Source organism: Podarcis tiliguerta (genome assembly GCF_965153285.1).
Source record: "Podarcis tiliguerta genome assembly, chromosome: 2".
Taxonomy (NCBI): domain Eukaryota; kingdom Metazoa; phylum Chordata; class Lepidosauria; order Squamata; family Lacertidae; genus Podarcis; species Podarcis tiliguerta.
In genome coordinates this window covers 51,711,966-51,739,178 of record NC_139535.1, presented here as the reverse complement: position 1 = coordinate 51,739,178, position 27,213 = coordinate 51,711,966, and the positions used below count along the sequence as shown (strand labels likewise).

The 27,213-nt window shown below is 45.0% G+C and overlaps 1 protein-coding gene and 1 long non-coding RNA gene across 3 annotated transcripts; one reads left to right on the top strand and one right to left on the bottom strand.

Moving 5' to 3' along the window:
- Positions 1 to 126: 126 nt before the first annotated feature.
- LOC310672428 lies at positions 127 to 15,565 on the top strand. The gene is made up of 3 exons (XR_014508568.1): positions 127 to 334; positions 6,379 to 6,445; positions 14,135 to 15,565. It is a non-coding gene; the product is annotated as an uncharacterized lncRNA (long non-coding RNA).
- CISH (cytokine inducible SH2 containing protein) lies at positions 15,493 to 27,213 on the bottom strand. 2 transcript variants are annotated; one of them, XM_083429551.1, is made up of 3 exons: positions 25,997 to 27,213; positions 18,962 to 19,188; positions 15,493 to 18,178 (listed from the first exon to the last, which is right to left on the bottom strand). In XM_083429551.1, the coding sequence occupies exons 1-3, from the start codon at positions 26,041 to 26,043 to the stop codon at positions 17,682 to 17,684; spliced, it is 771 nt and encodes a 256-aa protein (XP_083285677.1). In that variant the 5' UTR covers positions 26,044 to 27,213; the 3' UTR covers positions 15,493 to 17,681. The 2 variants fall into 2 exon arrangements, with proteins under 2 accessions (XP_083285677.1, XP_083285678.1); XM_083429552.1 differs by having other exon boundaries at positions 18,962 to 19,803; positions 20,181 to 26,870.

Sequence of the window (27,213 nt, the reverse complement as noted above, 5' to 3'; positions counted from 1 at the left end):
GAAGGGCACAAACTGAAGGGCTGTTGTCCTGTGGCTCTTTGGCTATGTCACGGAGGTTGTGACATAAGGGGGGGGGGCGGGAATTCCACAGGTCTTCGCACTGTGGAAGCCACAAAAAGAGACACTGGAAGATCCATGAACAAATCATAAATGGTGGGCCTAAATATGATTGGGATGCACTGTGCTAAGTGGGTGTTAGAGGAGGGCTTAAACTCTGCCCTGATGTCCATTTTCCTCATCAAGTGACGCCCAGCAAAGCTGCTAGTTATCCAATAGGAGAGCACAGATGGTGTGGTAGCTACATGACTGAACATTCAGAAGACTGCTGTGTAAGGTATGCAAGGAGTCCAGCTCAACATACCAGCAATTCAGGGGGAAGCTGAGGAAGTTGTCTCTGCCATTGGAGGTCTTTAGGCGGAGACTGAGTAACTATTCATTTTTTGGTATATTCTAGCTCTGGATCTTTATGCCCCCCCCCCTCGCCCAGCTTATCCAGAGTTTTGGGTTGGGCTGCCATCAGTATGCTGATGACACCCAACTCTATCTGTTGATGGATGGCCATCCTGACTCGGCCCCAGACACACTGATCAGATGTTTGGAAGCTGTGGCTGGATGGTTACATGGGAGCCGGTTGAAGTTAAATCCTCCGAAGACAGATGTCCTTTGGCTGGGTCGGGACGATATGGGATTGGGGGGGCAACTCCCATGTCTTGTGGGGGCGCAATTAGTGCCAGCACCGTCTGTTAAGAGTTTGGGTGTAATCTTCGACACCTCCCTCTCCATAGAGGCGCAGATTGGAGCTATAACAAAGGCAGCATTTTTTTCATCTCCGCCAAGCTAAGCAGTTGGCTCCTTACCTCTCTTGCCCTGATCTAGCCACTGTGATCCACGCGACGGTCACCTCCAGACTGGATCATTGTAACTCGCTCTATGTGGGGCTGCCCTTGAGACTGACCCAGAAACTCCAGCGGGTGCAGAATGCTGCAGTGAGACTCCTTACGGGGTCCTCGCTGCGAGATCACATTCATCCGGTGCTATACCAGCTGCACTGGCTCCCGGTGGAGTACAGGATCAGGTTTAAGGTGCTGGTTTTAACCTTTAAAGCCCTATACGGCCTAGGACCCTCGTACCTACAGGACCGCCTCTCCTGGTATGTCCCACAGAGGAACTTACGATCTGCAAACAAAAACATCTTGGAGGTCCCAGGCCACAGACAGGTTAGGCTGGCCTCAACCAGAGCCAGGGCTTTTTCGGCTGTGGCTCCAATCTGGTGGAACGCTCTGCCATGATCGTTCATGTGTTGCAGTAAGGTGGTTAAATCCTTCCAACTAAATTAAAAACCTGAGTTTGGATTAGGACTTGACATCTTTCCGCAGGGCCTGCAAGACAGAGCTGTTCCGCCAAGCCTTTGGCCAGGGCACAGCCTGACTCCCTCCTTTGGCAATCTTCACAGAACTCTACCCAACGGTTGCCATCAATTTGATTTGAAGTAATTTTATAATGAAATGATTTTAAAATGTTGTCTTATTTTATTGTTGTTAGCCGCCCTGAGCCCGGCTTCGGCTGGGGAGGGCGGGATATAAATAAAATATTATTATTATTATTATTATTATTATTATTATTATTATTATTATTACCTCCTGCACTGAGCAGTAGGTTGGAAAAGATAACCTCCATGGTCCTATCCAACTTTCTGTTCCCAGGAAAACAACACAGTGGGGTTTCAGGACTCTGGCACAGTTCCAATTTTCTGGAAACTCCCCAAACACCCGTCATATATTCTCTTAAGTTCCATTTGAGGAAAGTATGTTTTTTGACCATGGCAGATAAATTAACATAATGTAACAGACTATTGAGATGAGTAAAATCAAAACAAACCCTTGACAGTACAGGGTACCAACTGATCGTTCATGTGTTGCAGTCAGGTGGTTAAATTCTTCCGCCTAAATTAAAAAGCTCAGTTTGGATTAGGTACAATTCTACAACAGTGTTGGTCTCCAGCTTGAACTTTTATTATTGTTGTTGTTGTTAATTTTATTATGTATTTTGTCGATGCTTTCCAAACTAACTTTCCCCTGTAGAGCAGGATATAAATAGCAGGCACTCGCTTTTTGTTCCTGCCTTTATTTTTTCATAAAGTTGTTAGTGTTTCTCTTGTGTGGTTTGTCTGTAAAATTTTGCAGAAAACATAATAAAAACATTTTTTTTAAAAAAAAAGTTCCATTGGGGAATCCCCACTACAATGGAACAAAACAATTTCCTGCCTTTGCTTGGTGAGTTTCCTGTTAGAAATTGCTTAACAAAAATCAACAAGCATGTCCTCGAGCTCTAGACAAATCTGTTTCTGAGCCCGCCAGCCCCCTATTTATTCATCCTGTTAGGAAGTCTATTCCTTTCCTTCCAGTGGCAACTGAGCTGCTGTAGTTCTAAAATCTAATAGGGTCCCCACTTGCTTGGGCTTGTAAAGCCAGCCCCACATCACTCAAAGGGAAAACTGCAAGAGACAGCAGTTTAGAAATCCATAACCGAATGTGGAGAAGTGCTGTGGGAATTCCTCCAGCCATAGCTGTCACTATTTTGCAGTGCTCAAAATGCTTGCGCAGATGAATTGCTTTTGGTAGCTAATGGGCTTCTCATGGAAAGCCAGCTCTATTATTAATGAGCCACTCCCTTTTCATAATATTACAAAGGCAAGTCCTATTCCACCCTGCCTCCACTTAACTGACGTCTGACTAAGATAGTATTCTTGGAAAAGCTAGTTACACAACAGCATAACGTCAATCTTCCTGCTGCCTTTATATAACACCACGGATTTGTTTCATCTCTCGGTGTTGTTAAATATCACTCTGCTCATTTATTTATTTATGTGCCAGAGGAGATTAGAATCATAAGAAAATAGGAACAGCCAGGGCTTTTTTTTCTTTAGCCAGAACTCACCGATACTCTCAGGTGGGTGCCATTGCCATTATAAGAGAACAGGGGAGGTGTTCATGGCGAGTTCCGGCACCTCTTTTTCTAGAAAAAATAGCACTGCCGGATCTATCTAGTCCTGCATTGTGTTCACACAGTGGCTACCCAGATGCCCATGGGAAACCAGCAAGCTTTAGCTGAGATTCCTGCATTGCAGGGGGTTGGACTAGATGACCCTTGGGGTCCCTTCCAATTCTACAGTTCTATGATAAGCAGGACCCGAACACAAGAGGCAGAGCATGGACATTGTGGCTAGTAGCCATAGTTAGCATTCTCTTCCACGAATGTTACAGGTTTGCAGGGAAGACCTCCTAAACCCAAGAATTTAATGAATGTCAGAATCTAGTTAATATTTGGAGTATTGAAGGGGAGATTCCATGCCAGTGGAAAAGAACAAGCTAAGCTTCCTTTCCAAGCCTTAACATGACAAAAGGTGTTGATGATCAACATCGTAGGCCTGGGCAGACAAGGGTTGTCAAAGGGAGTGGGGGCAGGCTGTGCTCAGAGGGAAAATGTGCCTCTTTTAAAAAAAGGCTTGGGATAATTGATGGATGAGGAGGAGTTGCTTGGGAAGAAGAAGGGGAACAAAGGCCAGAATGATCTTGACAGGCTGGCAGAAGGCTGGCTTGAAGAAATGCCTTTGACTGCACTGCTGTGGGAAATAAGCCCATGGGTGTAGCCAGGTGGGTAGGGAGGGGCAGCTGCCCCCCCCCAATCAATAAAAAAATCAATAAAAATACATGGCAAACAGAAATTCTGTCCCCTCCCCCAACAAAAGGTCTGCTCCCCCTAACAAAAATCCTGGCTACACCCATGAACAAGGCCCTCTTGAGATAGCCATTCTGTAAGAGCTGAACCCCAGCCGTCTAACTTCAGGTGTAAATATGTGAATAAATAGCGGTGCAGCAATAAAACTGTTAGCACATCTGAAGAGCTAAGCAGGTTCCAGTATGGTTTCAAATTGGATGGGAGACTGCATATTGAGATGGCTGCATTGCAGGGGATAGGGCTCTGCCATTCTACCATTCTGTGATTCTGTTTCTTAAAGCTATGACAGCCTCCACTGTGTCTTGATTCTCAACATGACCCAAGGGTGAGGACCTGGAACCCCAAGGACTCAGCAGAAGTTGAGGGGCTGGCGCACCACCTGTGTAACAGTATGTCATCCTCTTTTGGTGGCCATCACCGCATCCTGTGGGAACAAATTCTATGGTTTAGCTCAGGCACCCCCAACCTTCGGCCCTCCAGATGTTTTGGACTACAATTCCCATCATCCCTGACCACTGGTCCTGTTAGCTAGGGATCATGGGAGTTGTAGGCCAAAACATCTGGAGGGCCGCAGGTTGGGGATGCTTGGTTTAGCTATACATTGTGTGAAGAAGTGCTTTTCTTTTAAATTTTCCAATATTCAGCTTCATTGGATATCCAATAATTCTCTCTCTCTCCACTTCCTTCATGTCATGCATAATTTTATAAATGTCTGTCATGTTGCCTCTTACTCACCGTTTCTTAAACTAACAAGCCCCAAATGTCACAACTTTCCTCATAGGGGAGATGCTCCATCCCCTTGATCATTTTGATTGCTCTTTTCTGAATAAGATTCCAGGTCTGATTGCAACGGCCTGTAAAATACTTAATAGTCACATTGTCTCCTCCTCCTCCTGTTTTACATGAACTTTCTGGTTGGCAAGCAGACCTCATCCTTTTCTCAGGAAGCCAAAGGCTGTTGCTTAAGTCTGTCTTAGGCCTACAGTCTCTGGCCCAGTTTTCTTCCGAGCTACACTAATGAATAGCTAGAGCACCATTGTAGATACCAGCAAGCTGGAATGGCTACAACTTCTGCGAGTTATTGAGTACATAGTGCCTATGAATGACTGCAGCAGATAGCGTAGGAGGGGGGGGGGGCAGGTGGCTTATTTAACAAGAAGTTACTCACACAGTTAAAAAAAGGAGAGAACGGCTTGTGCACTAATGGACAAATTGCAGTGGGAACAGGTAGTACAAAATAGTGTGGGCATTACTGACCTGGCACAGCTAAGCTCCCAAGTGACAACGGATTTCATGGCTGGTGCTAAAATCAAGGTCTAAAAAATAATCTCGGAGGTTGTTTATGAATGTGCTTGTGCTACCACTCACTTCTTAGCCTTCCTTCCTTCCTTCCTTCCTTCCTTCCTTCCTTCCTTCCTTCTTTCCTTCCTTCCTTCCTTCCTTTCTTCCTTTCTTTCCTGCTTGCTTCCTTGCTTGCTTGCTTTCCCTCTTTCTTTTGAGAAATGAATTCAAATCCCCTTCACACCTTGCATGGGAGCAAACCCAGGAACCTGCAGCCAGTCCAACACTGTAGAGTTGGAAGGGACCATGAGGATCATCTAGTCCAACCCCTACAATGCAGGAATCTTTTGCCCAATGTGGGGCTCGAACCCACAACCCTGAGATTAAGAGTCTCATGCCCTATCGACTGCTGAGCTATCACAGCAGTAATAAGAGATCCCATATGATCCATGTGTTTTCAGCACTCCCATTTTACTTTGTGTGTGTGTGCGCTGAAAATTTAATGTGTGACGTGGCATTTTGCATTGTGTTCTCCAGATGTGCTTGCACAAAGGGGCTAAAGAAGGCTGAAACTTTGTAAATAGTGTGTCACAATCATGACCTACCAATCAGGACAATGAGCAACCATGGAACAATGAAACAAAATATAGATAGACAGATTATAGACATGCTGATTTGAGGTGTCTTGAAGTTTCTCTAGATTGCAAAAGTTTCCAAGATTAACAAAGGAGTTCAATAGCAGCAGGTTCTCTCATGACTGCTAGAAGGATTGTTGTGCAAACTATCCTCAGATGACTGAGGATGCCTCCAGACTCTATATTTGGCAGAAGGGATTCAAGTACATATTGGGAAACTGAAGTTGGTGCATTCAAAACGCATCAAAGTGCTTTGTTGCCCTAGCACAGGAAATCTGCTTTTGGAAAAAGAAACACAAGTTTTGCAGTTAGGAAAGTGATGGGGAAATGCATTGAAAATGCAGCGAACAAACAATTAATGGGAAGATGCAGGGCCTTTTTTTCAGCCGGAACCTGCACCTCTCAAGTGGGTGCCATTGCCACCATTAGAGAACGAGGGAGACATTCATGGTAAGATCCAGCACCTCTTTCTCTGGAAAAACAGCACTGGGGATATCCTGCAAGCAAATTAGGATGAATGCTTGTTGTCATATAAACTCCCCGTTTTGAGCAAGCAAATTGGGATGAAAACAGCCACCTGGAGGAGCATGAAATTCAGTGCAATCAGGTTTGCACCCACAGGGCTCCTTGAGAACTGGGCTGTTGTTAGATAAGAATGAAAAGCCATAAGCGGCATAAGAAGATCAGTATAAATATTGCTGATAGTGTTAAATGATGCCTTCAGGCTGAAGAAGGTGTCCATGCCCAGCCTTGATCTTTCCACCTGCCCACTGCACCTCTTCACCTTTCAGGTAAGTGGTTTGTAGGGCAGCTCTGTACCACCATGCCAGCCACTCCTATTCCCCCCATCCCACCTCAGTGTAAATGCTTTAGAAATTATTACCAAATAAAACTACAATGAGGTGAAAAATTCTGACACAAGAACCAAATGTGGGAGACTGAGCATTTCTCTCCCTCTCTCCCCCTTACTTGCTTATTTTTCATTGGTTATCATTTGTATAGTAAAGTCCTTTAATGACTGAGGAGCTACTGTCATAGATCATATTTGACAGAGTAGCCATGTAGTTTGGTTCTTCTTTAGTTGTGCAAAATAACTGTGGGTGCAGTGCATTTAAAACTGAAGGGAGAACTTCAAGTTTTAATTGATAGTCCAATTCAAAGCCAGCTCCAGGTGCAATTTCAACCCCCAAGTGAAATCCTGCAGGTCCCAACTCCTGAAACACCCACATCTGCAGTAAGTGTCTGCAGAAGCACTGCATCACTATGATCTGCAGTAGGTGCCTGCAAGCAACCCACTCTTTTCATGCCCCCTCCCCTAACACCCTGGTGCAGCATCATTCTGGGACATAGTGGTAATATCGAAAGGTTGTTTTATAATGAATTACCAAACCACTGCAGCCATTTGGTAAATTTGGGACCAGGCAAGGGGCCTTGTTCAAGTGTTGGTGGGCCGTCCGCAGCTGCCCCACCATGGTATTGCCACTGTTTCTGGAACAATGAACTAACTAAAGCTTCAGGTCACAGCTGAACTTGTTCCCATCTTCGCTGTAAATTTGTGGGACTATGACTGAGGCCCACCCACCACACCAGATGCAGGCTACCCAGCCACAACAGGTCTCTTCCTTAAAGACCACTTTTCTTCCATTTTGTACTGAAAGCTAACAGACATTTTGTATTTTGGAGCAAAAAATGGATAGCTTGCTTTCTGGCAACAGTGCTCAGCTGAAATAATTGTCGATATATTTCGACATCTGCCGCAGCAGGTGGGAACGGGGGTGATCTTGAACTTATTGCGATGGCCCAGAAGCTTCAGAGTCAGGAAGACCTCCATGTCAGATGGAGACGGGTGTTGGGGAACGTACCGTCTGCAGACATTACCTTCGGTCTAAGCCTGAAGCCGTGACAAATTAATGGACCAAATACGAAAGCCTCCTGGGTGAAACCGCATAATCTTCTTAAGTCAAGGAATGACTTAATAGTCCTTTCTGTTGCTATTAGAGTCTTTGCCGCGAGGATCTCGGCTTAATTAAGGCAAGCAGCAAGAATTGCAAGGTGGTCTGGAAAAACGGGTTAAACTGAATGCAGCAATAAGGAGCTTTGCAAGGAATTTAATTGCTGTTGGAAAAAAGCCAGTGCCAGCTCCAGGTCTTGAGGGGCCCTTGGGCAAGACATTCTCCATAGGCCCTTCCTCCTGCAGGGAGCCTACCTTCCCACTGCCATTGCTGGCAGATGTTCCTGCTCCTTGGCCTCATCACTGCTGTGCCATCTTCTCGCTTGCCAGAACCAATAAGCAAGCCAGCAGTTGCAGCTGCTTCCCTTCCTCCACCTCACCACAGCTGTTGTTTGCTTGCCCAGATGGGCCAGAGCAAGTGATCGAGGAACAATAAGACCAAAATAGTGAAGGAGCAAGAGCAAGCCCAGAGCACTCCTGTCAGTCAAGTCACCATTGACTGTTTTGTTTTGGCTTAACACTTCGGATTTTCTCAGAGTTATTTGTAGCCAGCAGTGTACATTTTAAAAAGTTGTGTTGAATAATTCTTCGATCTATTTTTTTCAGTTTTATAATCACCATTTAAAAAATAACACATCTGTCTTCACACAGGTTGGCCACTGTGAGAACAAGATGCTGGACTAAATGATCCAGCAGCCTCTTCCTATGTAGTTATACGCTCCTCCTCCACACGGCTCAAGAACTGTGGGAGATTGGGAAATGGCTTTCACAGCCCAATTCAATGTTCACCCTATCAAACTAGTTAGGACTTGCTTCTGAGAGAACATGCACAGGGTTACCCTGACATTAGCAACCAACACATGATACTCTCCAGCAAGTTTTCCACCAGTAACATATACACCACATGGCATTCCTTACCCAACAGGTCAGATGAACCCAGAAATTAATGCCGCAAGTGGGTGTGATGAATCCATTGTAATGAAACCTCTAAGCCACTCATAAAAAAGCCAATCCTTTCTTTTGATGGCAAGTGGTAACTAGTCAGCTGAGTGTTGAATGTCCCAGAGGGAAGTAAGGATGTGAGTTGCACGTAATCTAGATGAGACCAAAATAATGATGAGTTAACCCTTTGATTTCTTGGTGTGTCGGTGGCTGAACTGCACAGTAAGGATTTCTGACCTGCATCTGACTCCAGCCTTGACAGTGCGCATATGAACTTGGTAGGGTATCTATCATCTTTCCTCCTCTCTTTCTTCTTTTCAACTTTTCAACAAAAAACAAAACACCTGTGTATTCTGCACTGCATTGTCTTCTATAAGCTCATGTTTCCTCATCCCTGCCGCCTAGTCTCTTAATCCTCTTATTTTATTGCATTGTTCAGGAATGGCTCAATACACTTTGCTGCCTGAGGCAAAGGATAAGATGGCATGTGTTCCACCCCCAGTTCTGTGTTCAGGAGCCAACTGGTCTTTCTTCAGTACTGGAGACAGGACAGCAGCATCCTCTTGCGCACCTGAAGGCAGCTGACTAGGCTGCAGGGCAGGCCACAGGCAGCTGATGGTGATGCTGAGATGGCCTCATTCTGCTGGCACTGGTTTTTGCTGATTTTAGAGTGTGAACCTAAGGGCAGGGAATCATTACTTTTTAAAGCGCTCCACCTGCCCTGCCACTTTCCTCTGGGAAAACCTGCTCTTTACCGCTGAATTGGAGCGTCAATAGGGTTTTCTCTGGATTGATGTTTGCTCCAATTTAGCGCTAAAGAGTGGATTTCCCAAGGGGAAGCGGCAAGGCAAACGCAAAACCACTCAGACCTGTGCTTTCTAGGGACAAGAAGAAGTGTGGGTGAGCCCTAATAGTTTTAGACACTTTAGAATTTGGTGGTGGATGAGCACATGGACAGATGTGGCTCAGGCCTGATAAAAGAGGCAATTCCCTAGTAGTGGTTTGCTGCAGAGTGCAAGTAAGTGCTTTGCAGTAGACTGGTTATCTGTATTGGGCCTGCCAATTTCTTTTACTATTTATTTCTGTGTTATATTTAGCAGTCACCTCACACTATGAGCCTCTAGAGTTCATGTACAAGAGGTTTCTGATCAGGTGAAGAAAAGTGGTGTGAGTCTCCTTTACCATTTGGCAGGAAAATTGACTGACTCCACTCAGACACATTGCACAGTGACAGTCGGGCTGCATCTACCACCACCAATTACCTCTGCCTCCCCTCTACCCCTACTTCCTCCCCCAATGAACTAACTGGAGTTGTGCTTTGTATGCACTCCCCACATGCCTATAATCTTTATTCAATATACTGTTTGTGCAAAATCTGCTGCTCTAATCTAATTTGTGTGCTTCATTGTGCAAACATCACATGATTGGCTTATCACAGTGAAAGGCATATTGTAGCAGGGAATTTCATGCTGGTATAATTAAAGGCCTGCTTGCATAGCCATTCACACCTCTGTTTGCAGGGATTTATAACTTAGCTGTACAAATGAATTCAGTCTCAACTGAAAATTGGTGTTCTTTGATCCAGAGCATGTCTGCTTTGGAAGAACTTTCCAAATGCAGGAATGGGAAATGGTCATTAAAGATAATATAAGTTGGAGTCAGAGAGATGGGGTACATCCCTGACCTCTACAACTCATTGTGACAGCAAGCAAGGCAATGTGTTCATGTGAAGCCCATAACATCTAGACAAATAAAGGGGTACCTCGGGTTACAAACGCTTCAGGTTACAGACGCTTCAGGTTACAGATGCCACTAACCCAGAAATAGTACCTTGGGTTAAGAACTTTGCTTGAGGATGAGAACAGAAATCGCACAGAAGCGGTGGTGTGGCGGTGGGAGGCCCCATTAGCTAAAGTGGTACCTCAGGTTAAGAACAGTTTCAGGTTAAGAATGGACCTCCAGAACGAGTTAAGTTCTTAACCCGAGGTACCACTGTAATTAGAACAAAGCTTCTCTTTTTTGCAGTTACTGCTACATTGCAGCAACATGTTTAGAAGTGGGGCAACTGGGTGGGTTACATGTTTTGATCCCAAATTTTGTTCTGAATTACTCCAAATTTATACCAATGTAACACAACACGGTTTTCTCTGGAGCCAAATTCATATTGTGGCTAAAGCTGTGATCCTAATAGCACTTCTTTGAAAATTAAAATTAATGAGGCCCTTCAACTGAAGAGTTAGAATCTGCACCCCCCTGTTTGTTATGAATGTATATTGAAAAGGCTGCAGGGGAATGATGCAATGTCAAGTTCTATTGTCAGTTGGAATCATTCTTATTTTGGTGTGGATGTTTACAGCACGACTGAGTCTAATAGGATTTACTCCCAGGTAAATGTGTTCCAGGCAGCCGACAACAGGGTGTGTCTTACCATTTTACCATTCTATTAAAATTGTGAATATCTTGCCACTTCGAGGACTCATTTATTTCAGACCCTCCAAGCATCCCTATTTTCCAGGGACAGTTCTGAATTTACAGAAGCCGTCCCAGTTTCTGATTTGATCCTGGAATGTCCCACTTTTCCTTAGGATGTCCCTATTTTCATTGGAGGGGGTGCTAGGATGTCCCTATTTTCATCAGAAAGTATGGAGTTATGTGACACACACCCCAAGCCAAGAGTTAAGTAACTATACAACTTTTAGAAGACATCTGAAGGCAGCCCTCTATAGGGAAGTTTAGTGTTTTAATGTTTTTATATGTTTTTTATGTTGGAAGCTGCCCAGAGTGGCTGGGGCAATCCAGTCAGATGGGCAGGATATAAATAACATCATCTTCATCATCACCTCCACCATCATCATTATTATTATAGAATAGGATGTCCCTATTTTCATCAGAGAAATGTTGGGGGGGTATGCTATTTCTTTACCAATTTATTTTAAATGTACTGTTGCATGCCACCCCAATCTCCGAGCACCCCAATCTCCGTTCTCCCTCCTCCTAAACACACACGCGCACACCGGCTTGTCCAGACAAGAAATGTTGGCAAAAGTATTTGAGTCCTGAAATGAACTACAACCAGATCCATGGTGAGCTTGAAGCCTTCTGTTAAGATTCCCGTTTTTGTAAATGAAATTGTCCTGCTTCATTTACTTTCTCAGAAAAAAAGAACAGATCCTGTCGATGGCATTCAGCAGTTTGTAATGTGGGGGACGGAATTCTGGCTGGGAGACTTCGTATTATGTGCACAAAAGAATGCCTTTGCTTTTCCTGGTGAAATGTTGGAAGCCAGTAGAGTGTGGCATCTGTTTATTACATGGATTCGTCTCTTCCTCCAAGGAGCTCAAGGCAGTAGCCTGCATAGGATTATCCCATTTTACCCTTACCACAACCCCATGAAATAAGTTGGTCAGCAAGACCCAGGCTGGTCGAAGGTCACATGACACCCAGTAGGCTTCAGGTCTTTGTCTTAGCTAGAATTCGAAGCCAGGTCTCCTGGACCCAGTGTGCTTTTCCCTGACTCACCTTACCATCAATGCTTCAGCACCCTCACAAACATGGCCCCGCTGGTGTGGAGTATAATATTGGCCAAACCTTCTAGGGCTCTTATGGCTTTAAGCCAGCATTCTGTCTCTGGATTTCTATTCACCATATGAAAAAGTATGATGAGCACGATGCCTTCTAAGCCAGAAATTGCTGTTGAGGGAGTTTCTTCCTTTACTAGTAGCCAGCTGGCACACTTCAGTCTCTCCCCACTCCTTTGCCTTCAAAGGAGAGCAATGGAACATGGCCAAGGCTAAAAGGCAGGGAGTAAAAACTGTGCATGCAGCAAGGTGTGGTCCTGATACCCGCATTTATGAGCTGCACCTAAGGGTACTAGAGAAATCTCAGAGCTTCTGTCTACAGTCGTTGAAAATTCTTGGAAAACAGGTGAGGTCCCTGCAGACTGGAGACAGGCAAATGTCCCTATTTTTAAATAGGGTGGGGAAGGAGACCCAGTTTACTACCTGTTATGTACTGAAGTTCTCACCCTGGACCAGCAGGGGGATACTGTAGATAGTTCAGGTCCACATATGCAAATAAGGGATTGAAAGTGACGTTCAGTGATTGGATAGTTACAGAAAGTTGCTAAAGTTACGCTGTACTGGAGCTCTATATAAGCAGGCTGGCTGAGCCCTTCAGTTCAGTTCTGTTCTGACCTGTGAATAAACAAGAGCTGTTTGGAGAATCGCTGTGTCGTCTGATATGTTCACCCACAACTTAACACTACCGACTGGGGAGCTTGACATCAATGACAGGAAAGGTCCTAGGACAAATAATTAAACAATCTGTGAGCACCTAGAAAAGAATGCTGTGATTACTAAGACCCAGAATGGGTTCCTCAAAAGGAAGTCCTGCCAGACAAAATTCATTTCTTTTTTTTTATAGAGTTACAAGCTTGGTGGATCATGGGGATGCTGTGGACATAGTGTATCTTGATTTCAGAAAGGCTTTTGACAAAGTCCCCAATGATATTCTTGCAAAGAAGCTGGTAAAATGTGGGTTAGATAGGTGGATTTGTAGCTTGTTGACTAACATTAATAGTTCCTCATCCTGGCAAAAAGTGATAAGTAGGGTGCTGCAGGACAGAGGCGGAGTTAGCTGCTCTGGCACTCGGAGCGGCACACATGCTGTGCACCCAGGGGCGGGGCTAGCCACCCATGGGGGCGCCACCCATGGCAAGCATCACAGGGAGGTTCAGCCCGAGGCGAGCGTCCCAGGGGGGAGGCATGGCAATGTCACCCCCCCTCAGGGAGGACATCCAGGGCGGACTGCCCCCACCGCCCCCCCTTCCTCTGCCACTGCTGCGGGATACTGTCCTGAGCCCATTGTTGTTCAACGTCTTTATAAATAACTTGCATTAAGGAATTGAGGGGATGTTCATCAAATTTGCAGATGACACCAAATTGGGAGGGGTAGCTAGTGCTAGCTAGTGCTGCAGAAGGTAGAATTGGGGTCCAAGATGACCCTAACAGAATGGAAAACTGGGGCAAAACTAACAGAATGAATTTCATTAGGGACATATGTAAGGTTCTATACTTAAGCAGGAAGAACCACCTGCACCTGGCCTAGTGGCTCTCCAGTCATTTTAGTTAGTTTCTGGGACACTCCTGGGATCATTCCGCTGTCACACTGGCCTTCTCTATGCCCTCATTGAATGCTTTTGTCTGATTGGAATGTACCCTTGAACTATGATAATCCCTCTTGCTTGTCTGATTGGAGGGTGGGTGGGTGGGTGGGTGTGTATCTGGGTTTTTCATGGCTGTTTGCTGTATAGTCTACTGCACAAATGCAAGAATCACATCTATTGCTCCATCTATTTTGCCTGTGGCTCCACCCACACCCATCAAGTGGCATGTGGCCCCTGGATGTTAACCCACAAAGGTATGTGGGGTATATTCCCATAGGAGATCAGATAGGGAGGCATAACCAGACACGCTGCTTTAGCTCTGAAAACCTACTATAATAATGTAAAGATGTAATAAAACTCTTGGGGGTTGTCCTGTTGTAAGAAATTGTGCTATTATGATGATGTGGCTTTCCATTTTAGCAGGATCTACTTGTGCAGGATCCACAATCAGGCAATGCATGGTCTCCAGTCCACCAGTGCTGAGGCAGAGGGTCTGTCATCTAATCCCACCCTATGAGGATTCCAGTAGCCCCTGGATGCTACAGCAATGTCTCTCAGGCAAAAGAACAGGGAGAGGAAGTCACATTGCACAGGCAGAAGACTTTGCACTAACAAGATGACTTCCTTTGATATGACTCAAGAGTGCCCCTGAAAATGTATAAATTCTACACCATTTAACTAAGGCACTGGAACTCCCTGTGCATTGGAACACCAAAGAAATAAGATTTATTCGCATCAAAGAGCCTACTGAGACTGTTGTCAATTGCCCTCAACTTCTAAACATGCAGAGCATCTAAATATGTAGATGTAGGGATGCTGTCACAGGAGCGTGCAGGCCAGTAATCACACCGTTCATAGATGGAGTTAACTATTAGCAAAAACATGATCTCCACAGACTTGATTGTCGGGCCTAATGAGCAGAGCAGTTTGTTTCCGGTGGTCTTCCTGCATGAAAATCAGTTGCCGAGACTTAAAGTCCCTGCCTCCTTAGTGCTTTCCCCAAGCAATCGGAGACTGTGCCTTCACATAGCTAACTTCTCCTCAGTCCTTTTCATGCCTCTTCTTGTTCTGGGAGACAATGTGGGAGGGGAGCTTCTTGCAGCAGGAGGGGGCAAGACTCGTGACTCTTCACCAGCTTGATTCATTTCTGCCTCTTGGCCTCCCTCCTCTCACACACCTGCTTCAGCTTCTGCCTCTGATTTTGGACTTCTATATGCCACAGCCTCTCCCACTAAGCCCTGTTACTTCTTCAGCTCCTCTTCCCAGCCTTCTCCATCTTCTCCCTCTGACCCCTGTTATCCCACCACAACTCCCTGGGGTCTGAGCCTTCTTCCCTTGATGGTTCCCCAGCTGGTTCCACCATTCCTCTGCTTCCAACCTGTACACCACAGATGCAAAACCTTCTTCAATGAAAAGTGACCTTAGGTTTATACTATAATCATTATGGCACCTTGACTAATACCTTGCAACGTCACAATAGGCAATTACACAGCAAAGATGGGGAACCTGTGGCCCTCCAGCTCCCATCAGCCTCAGCCTGCATGACCAATGGTCAGGGATTATGGGAATTGCAGTCTAGCCAAGCCTAGACAGTCACTGGTTCCCCATCCCTGTACTGTAGCAATATGAGGGTACTGCCAAAACTGACACACTGGTGCCAGGATTTAGGACTGCAATATTAGTAGGTGAGTTTCCTGAAGTAACTACAATACTTTTAGTAGAGCAAAGTGAAACATGCTTAAAAGGCTTCTCCAACAGGCTAGAAAGAAAACACTGCAATGTTTTGTTTATATTTAAAAATATCATTTATTGTATTTTGTTGTTGTTTTTAAATATATTCTCTGTTCTCATTCATTTGCCCTTGCTCAGTCTGTCACAGTGAACAGGAACAGGGGAGAGCTCAGTGAGCAACAAACCAGACATCACACAGGCACACATTCTCTGTCAGTCATCAAAGTATCCAAAATAATACCAGAAATACAAAAGAAATCCAGGCAGAGGGGTTAGGGGGACACAAAAAGAAACAGACATTAGCTAAATATCCCAGGTCATTTGGATTGGCAATGGGAGCAGAAGGTTTGATATATCTTTCAAATTACTCTGTAGAACTTCAGTGCCCTTCAGCCATTTTGGACCATAGCATACATCAGCTGCAGCTAGCATGGCTGTTGGCTGACGGTGGATGTAGTCCAAAACCCTTTGGAAAGCTTTTGGTTGGTCAAGCCTGTTTTAAGGTGGGAACAGGGAAATTGTGGCTCTCCAATGTGTTGTTGGATACCAGCCCCATCAGTCAAGGATTATGGGAGCTGTGGCTCAACAATACATGGGGGGCTCCAGGTTCCCCATCTCTGATGCAAAGGGGCCTTAGCCCTACCTGAATCTCAGTCTCTTAACATAGCAGAAATCTCTCGTCTCCAGCTCAGCTCTAGGCTTATGGGGAAAGTATATCCCTCATTGTTCTGAGGATTTAGATATATAATGGGAGACCAACCATTCTAGTTTGAATGTACAAATCCTCTGCCCCCAGTGATCAGGTCACAAGGCTGAGGAAGGCAGAATGAACGCCAACCTTGTTATCTTGGCCCAGGCGCAGCAAATTCTGGGGTCTTGGGCACCACCAGCAACTTAAGAAATATAAAGTGTGCTAGAGTTGCCTGGATATGGTACACTTGATTGCTTCTTTCTCCCTCTCCCTTCCCCATATACAAGGATCAGAATAAAAGTGTATTAAGTGTCCACAGGCAAACTTTAGGGAAGCAAAAAAGGTACATTAAAGTTTAATTTTTTTGATTTCACTGTTATTCAAAAAGCAACTATCTGCTTCAACCTACAAGTCAAGCTACCCCTAGCCAATGAGGTAGTGAATAACAACAGAATCCAGCTCTTTCTGAAGCCACATGGTACTAAACAAAGCAGTGACATAAAAACTTAAGAACCAACCGGTTGGGGGTGTTATTGGGATGGTGGAAGAAAGGTGCCCTGTTTTCTGCTGGGCTCCTTCCCCCAAAGAAAGGAAGGAATAAATATATAAATACATGTATAGAAGTTTGCTATGTCTGAGTACTGAAGACGGGATCACCCCACCAAGACAAATGCTTCAGCCCCATGCAGAAGGTACTCAGGAGCCTTCACTGTGTTATTTTTTTAAAAAGCAAATCATCAGTATATAATTGGCTACTTCAGAATGGGTGTGTCCTCTTCAAGAGGGGAAGATAGACAGAGTCAAAAATACACTCATTTGTCCGAGCCCGATAGGCTTGTTTGGGAGGGAAGGAAGTATTCTGTGTGCTATGATGATGGGACCTGAAGTCTAGATGTTGACAGCTGACTAGGGTCAACCTTACAAGGGCTTCCAATGGCATCTGGGTACGAATGCACTATCATAGATTAAGGAGAAGGCTACAGCAAGACAACTTAACTGGTTGATATTCAAAGTCCCCCAAGGGTTACTATGGATAGCTACAGGTTTGTTTGAAAAAGAAGCAAACATAGTAATAATAGTAATAGTAGTAGTAGTAATAATCTATATTATACTTAGTAGTAGTGAAAAAGAATAAAAGCTACCATGGATATAAATAACGACAGTAACAATGCTTCGACATTCCCGGTGTGATGGTGACTCTGAAATTCAAGTAGTGTGCACATGCCAAGTGTGTTTTCCTCAAAGACAAAGTCAGAAAATAAAGAGAAGCTCTGAGGTTTGGGCACTGCCACAATTCCAGCACCTCCTCCTTGGCACAGGAATGGAATTAGGATAGCTGGGGAGAAAATACGGGGAGGGTATAATGGACGCCATCTCTTCTGCTGGCCATTAACTTACTGTGCCCACTTAAAATAATACCACACCATGTCAGTGGGACAAAGCCCCATCACTGTCCCATCAGGTTTTTAATTTTTATTTTATGTCTATAGTTTTTGTTGTTTTTTTAAAAAATTGCTTCTATAGTCTTGAGCCAAACCAGCAGCGCCCTCAAAGCTGGAAAGGGTACTGTTTCAAATAGTCATTCATTCTCTTTGGTAGAGGCAACTGGTCTGTCTCGGCAGTCGACCGGTTGATCCGTAGCCTGCAGAAGTGCTGGAGGCTAGGAGGGCTGTCCCTGCGCTTGAGAGGCTGGATGAGTTTCAGGTGCACGGCCGAGACCTCCTTCTGCATAGGAGGCAAAGGCATGGGAGGTGGGTAAGGTGCGTCCGTTTTGCTCTCCACGGTGCAGGAAAGAACGTAATGCTGGATCAGACTGACCACATCCGGGAAGGTCAGAATGCGAGGCTTGGAGAGGCAGTTTGAGTCTAGCCGGAACTTGCTGTCAGCATATTCGATGCGCACATTGGTGGGGCCTCGGTTGGTCTTGACTGAGAGGGTGAACAAGTAGCTGGGGTGAGTGCTGTCCCGTACCAGGAAAGTCCCCTCGGGCATCTTCTGGAGCTGCTGCTTGGCTTCGCTGGCTGTGATAGAGCCCCAGTACCAGCCTAGAAGAGAGGCAGAGAGATAAGAAACACATAGAAGAAAAAGTACAAACTAGTCAAAGAATAATAGGGTTGGAAGGGACCTGGAGGTCCTCTATTCCAACCCCCTGCTCAGTGCAGGGTCTACAACAGAGTTTCCCAAACTTGGGTTTTCAGGTGCTTTTGGACAACAACTCCCATCATCCCTAGGTAGCAGGACCAGTAGTCAGGGATGATGGGAAATGTAGTCCAAAAACAGCTAGAGACCCAAGTTTAGAAAACCCTGATCTACGATCATAAAAGAAAGTAATACAAGGAAAGGAGATGTATTTGTTTACTACTGCATACTGCAATACGTTCACGGTGGCTTCTATGGGATTTCCCCACTTATCCAGGCTGACAGTCTAAGGCAGCCTTGTGGCTGAATATGGATTTGAATCCAGATCCCATTTTCCCAAGCTGGACCCTCTACCCACTAGACCACATGGTAAGTCCCAATGAGCTAAGCAGGGATTCATGGTGTAGTGCTGCAGGTCCAGTCTCCCCAAGCCAGCTTTTCAGAAGAACATGGCGCCATTTGCCTGGCTGCACTGAGATCTAATGAAAAGCCAACCAGTTCTCAAGGCCCATAATGCCCTTCTGAACTGTCGCCATTGCCACCCAATGGTGTGTCATCCATATCTCCACTGCAAGCAGCTTTCAACAGTCATTATTGCCCATCAACCGCATGAATGTTTCCACTTCCTTGTTATTTACGCCTTTCGCACACATGGCACGCTCCACTACCGAGTCTCCGAGGGCTCTTACCAGATTCCCGCAGATATGAAAATGTTTTGGCAATGCATAGCAGATCCTCTTCTGGGTCTCGTGCTTGAGGCGGGCTGTTGTCCGGTGTGGGCGCCACAAAGGGTGGAGCAGGCTCTTCTTGGAAAGGTGTGACTGACAGAGGCTGCATGACTTGCTCTGACAGATTCGCTGCAAGGCCCCCAAGCGATAGGCTCCTGATCTTCTCCTCTGCCAGCAAAGGATGGGATCTGAAAGGAAGGGCATTTAGAATTAGTTTTTTGTGGGGTTTTTTACCTTGCCTGGCAACCAGGTTGAATCAACGCATTGCTTCCTACTGTACTAACCCACTATGTGACAGCCTGTTACACTGCACAAGCAGATAAACAGAGGAAGAAAAAAAGGAAGAAATGCACACCACTTAACTGTGATAATAAGCACACAAAGGACTAAGACCCACTGAAGCAAGTGGGATCTGCTTTTGAGTAAACATAAATGGGGTCGTGCAGGCTTGTCCCCAGACAGAGGATAACTGACAGCACAATCCTATGCATGTCTATTCAGAAAGAGTCCTATTGAGTTCGGTGGAACTGCTCCCAGATTACTGTATATAGGATTGCAGCCTCAAACACTCTCTCCATGCCTGTGGCTTTTCAGTCCTATAGACCCAGTCTTTTTCTTTCTCTTTGATTGCAACCCATAAACAATTAGGTGGGAACAAGTCTCACTGAATCCACTTACTTCTGAGTAGATGCATACAGAACTTCACTTGATTCCCTAAATATATCCCATTAAAAATCAAATGCACTAAAAGAGAAATTTGGAATAAGTTTTAAAATTCACTCTTATGGTATTCAAATATAGTGCTCAATATTCTAGGTAAAGGTAAAGGTACCCCTGCCCGTACGGGCCAGTCTTGACAGACTCTAGGGTTGTGCGCCCATCTCACTCAAAGAGGCCGGGGGCCAGCGCTGTCCGAAGACACTTCCGGGTCACGTGGCCAGCGTGACATCGCTGCTCTGGCGAGCCAGAGCCGCACACGGAAACGCCGTTTACCTTCCCGCTAGTAAGCGGTCCCTATTTATCTACTTGCACCCAGGGGTGCTTTCGAGCTGCTAGGTTGGCAGGCGCTGGGACCGAACAGCGGGAGCGCACCCCGCCGCGGGGATTCGAACCGCCGACCTTTCGATCGGCAAGCCCTAGGCACTGAGGCTTTAACCCACAGTGCCACCCGCGTCCCTACGCTCAATATTCTACTGCATCTCAAACATTACTGTGCCTGAATAATAATTACCAACACATATGGAGGGGAAAGTGTTGAAGCGATTTTGTGTGTACACGTGTGTTACGCAACATCTCTAAGAGCTGAAGAGTCAAAGAATAGCATATAAGCTTACAGGCAGCCTACAGTCAGATCTGTTCTTGCTACACATTGTCTGGCCCCTCTCCTCCTCCTCTGCCAGTTCCATGGCCCACCACTCTTTTCCAGCTACCCACAAGCCTGCACCCATCAGGAAATACAAACTGGAAGCTTGTTCATTAGCCCCAAGTGAACTTGTCTGAAAACCTGTGGAACTGGCAACAGGGGTGGACTCTGGTAATATGGCACCCTGAGTGAGGACAAAATTGGGTGCCCTCCCTTCTTCTACTCTGCGTATTATTATTATTAGTAGTAGTAGTAGTAGTAGTAGTAGTATACTTCCCTATACCCGTAGATCTCAGGGCATAAACTTACAATATAAAAAACAGGAAACGGGTAATAAAAACAAAAACAAAGGACCCCCACCACCACCACTTCCAAAACACATTTTAAAAGGGCATTGGCCAAAGGCCTGGTTAAAGAAGAATGATTTTGCCTGGCATTCTTGTGCAGGGCAATGGCCTGCATTGCCCTAAATCCAGCTCTGCTGCAAAGTCAAAGTCAAAGTATTTGAGTCCCATTTGCAAAAGGCCTTTCTGCTTTGGTTGTACAGCCTGCCACTTCTTTGGTTGAAAAAACCCACTCCAACACATGGCAGACATTGCATGCAGTGTCAACCACACCTTGATGAAAACAAGGAATAAGGTTACATATCCATCCTTTCCCATCGGTACAGTGGTACCTTGGGTTAAGAACTTAATTCGTTCTGGAGGTTCATTCTTAACCTGAAACTGTTCTCAACCTGAGGTGCCACTTTAAGCTAATGGGGCCTCCCACTGCCGCCGTGCGATTTCTGTTCTCATCCTGAAGCAAAGTTCTTAACCCGAGGTACTATTTCTGGGTTAGCGGAGTCTGTAACCTGAAGCATATGTAACCCAAGGTACCACTGCATTCTGCTGGTTGTTATTTTTCCCCTCCACATAGCCTGGTGGTCTTGCTGCTTGGCTTCCTTCAATTAACCCAGTTGAATATGGAAGTCTAAAGATGAGTCAACAAAAAAAGCACAGAGAAAAGTGCATGTATCACCCGCAAGGGATGTGAATGCTGTGATCATCTTCTTCTTCTAAGTAATTGTTTTCTGAGCTGCAAGCTTTTGCACCTCCCCAAAAGGGGAAATGCACGAAAACACAAAAACCTTATCTGGAACACACCCACTGCAAGGCGGCAGGTAGTACAGTAACAAATATGCTTTGTGTGCTAAATTTAGACATTGCTAGAAATTCACAGTGCTAAAGTTTTGCAGTGGGCCACACCTTTCCTCCATAACCATGAGACACAGTCCTTCTCAGGCAAACCATGGCCAAGAACCATTTGCCAACTCAGTTTCTCAATTCTGTTCCACTCCATAGCTTTTCTAATGCCGCCTTTCAAAAGCACCTACGCATGTTGGCCCGGGCTCTTAGTTTCTTTGTACCTTGTGTAACCACTTTACTCTCCAAAGTGGGTGTGATAGCAACCGGCAAATCTGAACGTATCAGTAATTTGCATGGTAGTAAATGACTAACAAAGTGAAAAGGCAGGAAGTAGCTGTAATTACCAGCAAGGCTTCGTTACAGGAGTTCTCCGTTCCAAATTCAGTTGGTTCAGGTCCATCACTGGACCTGAATGTTACTATAATGGGCAGTCCATAAAGATTACAGTACCTGTAATAGGGAATACTGTACACTTTGGACTGATCTTTTCTCTGTTGTGATGCACTCATTTTTGCTTCCACCCATATGGGGAAGAGAGAAATGTCATTGAATGTCACAATTATCTGAATCTGCTTTGTTCTTAATACTTTTCTGTGGGAAGGGAGATGTGGAGTCCCACATAATTAGAGATAATGAGGTGGGAGGGTTCATGCTCGCAAACGAAAGTGCCCGTCTGTTTTCGGAAATATCTGGTTCATGAGGGAAATGTTGAGCAGTCCTGGGAATTCTGCTACATGCGTAGAAATGTAAATATTTAAATCTTCGGCATAACGTTTAATTCTCATTCCCAACTGGAATCAAGTTTAAGCATCTGTGCCCATAAATCCCTTGCAGTCCTTGTCTCTGCCACCCATTCCCCTGTCTTCTTCCTTGCCTACTTTAGACTGTAAGCTCTCAGTCTGGGCTTTGTTTCTGCATTTCTTTGCTTATGAAACTCAGCAGAGCTACATGTATTTTAATGGCTCATACGTAAATAATAAATAATTTAAAAGATTAACAAAACAAAACAAAATCCAGAGATTCTTAGGAAACCCTGTCCCATATATTATAGGAACAGAATGGCCAAATCTGTTCCTAATAAGCTGACGTATATATGCTTCTGATAGTAAGGGTGGAGGGAAATCCTAATAATATCAGCTTCTGCTTTTGTTGTGTGGTTTCATCTTTCTTGCACAAAATGTAATGTCATCGTCCTTTCCTGTTACCCTCCTAGAGATGGATGTTTACCACTCATATGAGCAAACGGACAATGAGCTAGCCTTACGCACCAACCCCAAATAGTAGCTAACAAAACAGCCACTCCAGCTGGCAGGCTCTAAAGGCCTCAGAGTTTCTTGGCCAAAAGGAGAAGAGGGCATGAGGCCCTGTAACCCATCTTATTTTCTGAACTGGATACTTGGCATGGGCTTCTTTGAACCATAGGTCTGCTTGCTGGGATTACAAATACTAGGCAGAGAGGGCAAAGGGCCTGGCATGGTGGAAACAGTCTCCTCTGTAACTTAACCCAAACCTCTATTGTTTGTAGAAATAAATAACCTTATCCCAGTCCTTTAAATCTTATTCGTGGAGTTTGCAGCACACGTCCTTTCTTTAAAATAACATTTTAAAAGTATTCTAGTCTGCCCCCTGTTTTGTTTTGTTTTTGCAGCAGGGGGAGTGATGCTGTGCTCTGTGATGTTAATACCATTTTTTGCTAGGTCTTTCCCTGCCTTCGGTCTCCTTAGAGAAACAGTCCATGCAGTCCATGCATCCTGGCTGCTTAACTAGGGTATGAAAGGGAGACAAGAGTGAAATTTTGTGCTTCAACCAAGTGAAGGGCAACCAGGGTGAGACAGAAAGGCATTTGCAGCAAAGAAGGAATGATGAAGACATGTGAAAGCTGCCCACGGCAGCATCGTCCCTAGTGGCCCGCCGCCCGCACGACGAGCATGGGGGGGTGGGTGTGGCACGGCGATGTCACCCGCCCTCACGGCTAACACCTGGTGCACACCGCACCTGCCTTCCTCTGCCAGTGCAACTGGGAATACGAGAAAGGCTGGTGCGAGTAGTAAGCCGGGGAATATCTTTGAGTAGGTGTGCAAGAAGATAAGAAGATAAAAATGTTCATGCCAAATGAGGTAGTAGCTTTCTAAATATGATCTGAGAGGAACATACACTGAAGCAGACTGGGCATAAACACAGGGCAGACAGGACAATAATAAAAATGAAATTGTACCCTCCCTGCAAAAAGAGGTTAGGGAGTATCAGAAAAGCTTCTACGTCATCATCAAAGTGTGATTGCTCAGAGGAAGGACACAGACTGAGAACCAGTGTGCTGTAGTTGATTGTTCTGGACTGGTTCTCATCTTGACTTATATCCATGAAGCACAATGGATCTATCTACTTTGCAGGTTTGTTCTGAGGACGAACCACATGTCTATCACCTGGGCCCCTTGGGGGAATGTCAGTCTTTCTAGGATTAAAGAGATATGAGCCATGTGGTCCATTAGCTAGTTCTAAATTAATGAATGGTGAACCTATCAAAATAGCAACAATGATTTAATCAGAAATTAACACAACTACCGGTATACTTCTCAAGCTGAGCTACTTAGGAAAATGTGAAAGGCATTCCACACTTTTAAAGAAAGGTTGCAAAGAATTATTAGTACTGGGGAATAAAAAATAAATTAGCAGCACTGAAACTAAATCTGAAAGTTCTGGAGTTGCTTACTTCCCCAGCAAACCAAAGTTAAATGGCAAGATAGGAAGATTCAGGAAATTCTCCAGCCCTGTGCTTTATTGGGTGCTTTTGTATTCTCCCTTGGGAATTCTGCTTAAGTGAGCAGGAGACAAGTGGCTTCTAACCTGCACAAAATTCTAGAGAGCCCCAGGTTAAAAGCCAGCACAGGAAGCAAATGAACTGTAAAGCAACAGAGGAAGAGGAACGAGATATGCTACTGGCACTTTATTTAAAACATAAAATTAGTCTTTGGCCACATTCATTTACATTTACATGTTACATTTTAAATACTTTACACTTAAAGCAATATGATACCGCTTTAAACAGTCATGGCTTCCTCCAAAGAATTCTGGGAGTTGTTAGGAGACCCCTATTCCCCTCCCATCCCAGAGTTCCCTGTGAAGAGGGATTGATTGTAAAATCACGCAAGGAATTGTTGCTGGGGTGGGGGGGAGTGTCCTAACAGTTCTCAGCACCCTTAACAAACTACAACTCCCAGAATTATTTGGGGGAAGCCATGACTGAAGAGGTCTCGTAGTGCTTTAAATGTATGGTGTGAATGAGGACAAAGACTAAATTAGAGCAGATGTGTTTTGAGACGCATCACACGAACAGAAAGTATTAGCAATGAAAAGAAAGAAATCGGAAAATCGTTGTAGTGTCTAGCCAGCAATACATAGAAGCAATAGAGGAGGTGGAAACCCCCACCTTTGCCAGAGTGGAAAGGGGCAAAAACTTCTAGATTCTCTTTTGGAATAGTTTTAAATGGCATAGCTCTTAATGACTATACAGTAACTAGGTAAGTATTTTACATGGCTTGAGTGTGGAATGTCAGACAACATGCAGTCTTAGTGTACAGGTACCAACCCTTGATGTCTGAAGCAACTGTAAATGTTAGTCTGGCAGCACAGTATGAGTTCTAGTTGGGACTCATCGGTGTGATGATAAGAACAGCGGGATACATCTAGTCAAACTGGAAAATTGTGCTGTCCTTAAGTTTCACAAATGCAATATCATGTAGATAGTTGTGTCACCAGCTCGCCATGTACACATCTCTCTCTCTCTCTCTCTCTCTCTCTCTCTCTCTCACACACACACACACACACACACACACAGTCTTGGGTAGATAAGCTATTATCAGTTACAGCAATCTATGTATATTTTTGCAGTGTTGTTGGTTTTCTTTAATTATCTGAAGATGGTTAAAACAGTAGCCCTTTACTACTCACAACAAACTGTTCTGTACCAACGCAAGAGTATTTTCTGTATGTTTGGAATTCTCTTCCAGTTGATCCCACACACCGCTCCTCAGTTTAAGAAGGATTATAAAGCCTGTTTGCTGCAATTGCATGCCCACTTATCTAGAAGTCAGGCCTACTGAACTCAGTGGGACTTTTTTTCTGAGTGGACATGTACAAGATTGCACTGTTCATCTTTAATCAAACACGCACAATAGAAACAGCAACTCTCTTCCTTCCCTCCACTTCTTTTAAAAGCGTATTGAATTTTGTTAAACTTGATGTGCTGCATGTTTACCTTTTTTTAAAATGGGAACCTGCACCAAGTGTGACCTTCAACTGAAATAAAGTAACTTAAACACACACACACTGATTTGAATTGAAATCCCTTATTTAAAGAAAAGGGGGTTTGAGGACTTGTTCCACAATACCTTTTCAGTACTTTTTAAAGTGGGATAAGAAAATTGTAAAGTCTTTGAGGGATCTTACCCTTGAACACAGAGGATCATGTCACTCCAGGACCAAGGAAAGAGCATCAAGTCTTCGGGGAACTGGGGGGAAAGCTCTCCCTCTTTTGGTTGTCTTCTTTATGCTCGGTCTTTGTTCCCAAACAGGCGGTACCACAATCGGCTAGTAAGTGACTCGGAAAAAGAAGGCTGGATGAACACCCAGAAGCCTTCTCAAAAGCACCTTGGAGATCACTCGCTGAAAAGCAGACAGTTTGAGGTATCCAGAAAGTCTTTGCTCAGCAAGTTACGAGTAAGAAAAGGTACGTAACCTTAGCAGTTTTCCACTGAACTCTTGCAGAGGTGAATTTTTTAAAAAAATAATAATACACGGGGGAAATAAAAGAATATGAGAGAAGGAAAGAAATCTCCTTCCCGGTGGCGTATAAAATCACCAGCAACAACTGGAAAGAAAAATCAATAAATACGTCTCAATAAATAAATCTCTCTCTCGTCTTAAACGCGTGGAAGAAGTGAGCAGAGAGAGTTGCCGCTCGCCTCGACGCTGCCTCTTGAAGTAATCTTGAAGCTCTGGGAGGGGGGAAGCCACTACTAAGTAATCTTTTGTTTGCTCCCTTTTAATCTATTCCAGGAAGTGGTGGATTCCTGGAATTGTATTGTATTCACATCACTGTGCCGACATTAACAAGAAAAAAGAGAGAAATATATAAATAGATGCGTCCGTAGCAGAGACCTTGCTGTCAGGCTTGCTCTCCTGGAGTTAAAATAATCCCCCCAACAGATCACCCAAATATCCCCCAGCTGGAAAGGGAGAGGGTTTTTCAAGGGATCCGGCTGAAAAAGTTGCTGGTTGTTTTCAGGCTTATCCAGCATTGGCTGCCGCCGCTCTCTGCGTTCAAGGAAATACCTTTGATAGATTTCCAAGAACTTTCCAGGAAAGCGGGGCCGGACCGCGTCCTTCTGCCAATCAGAGCGAAGGAGGGCAGGGCCGGGCCTCGGAGCCCTGCCAATCAGGGGCGGATGACGTCGGATGCAGCAATGATCCTAGCCCAGTAGACACGCGGAGAAACCCGCACGCCAACGCGGAGGCAGAAAGGGAAGGGCGGTAGAGGCGGGGAGCAGCAGCGGGAAGCCTGGCGGGCGTTGCTAGTAGCCATTTGGCAAGAGGGGCCAAGCGCCCGCCGCTTCTTTCTTGAGGCTCCCAGACAGGGCGAGGAGCAGCAGCACGTTTCCCTGCCT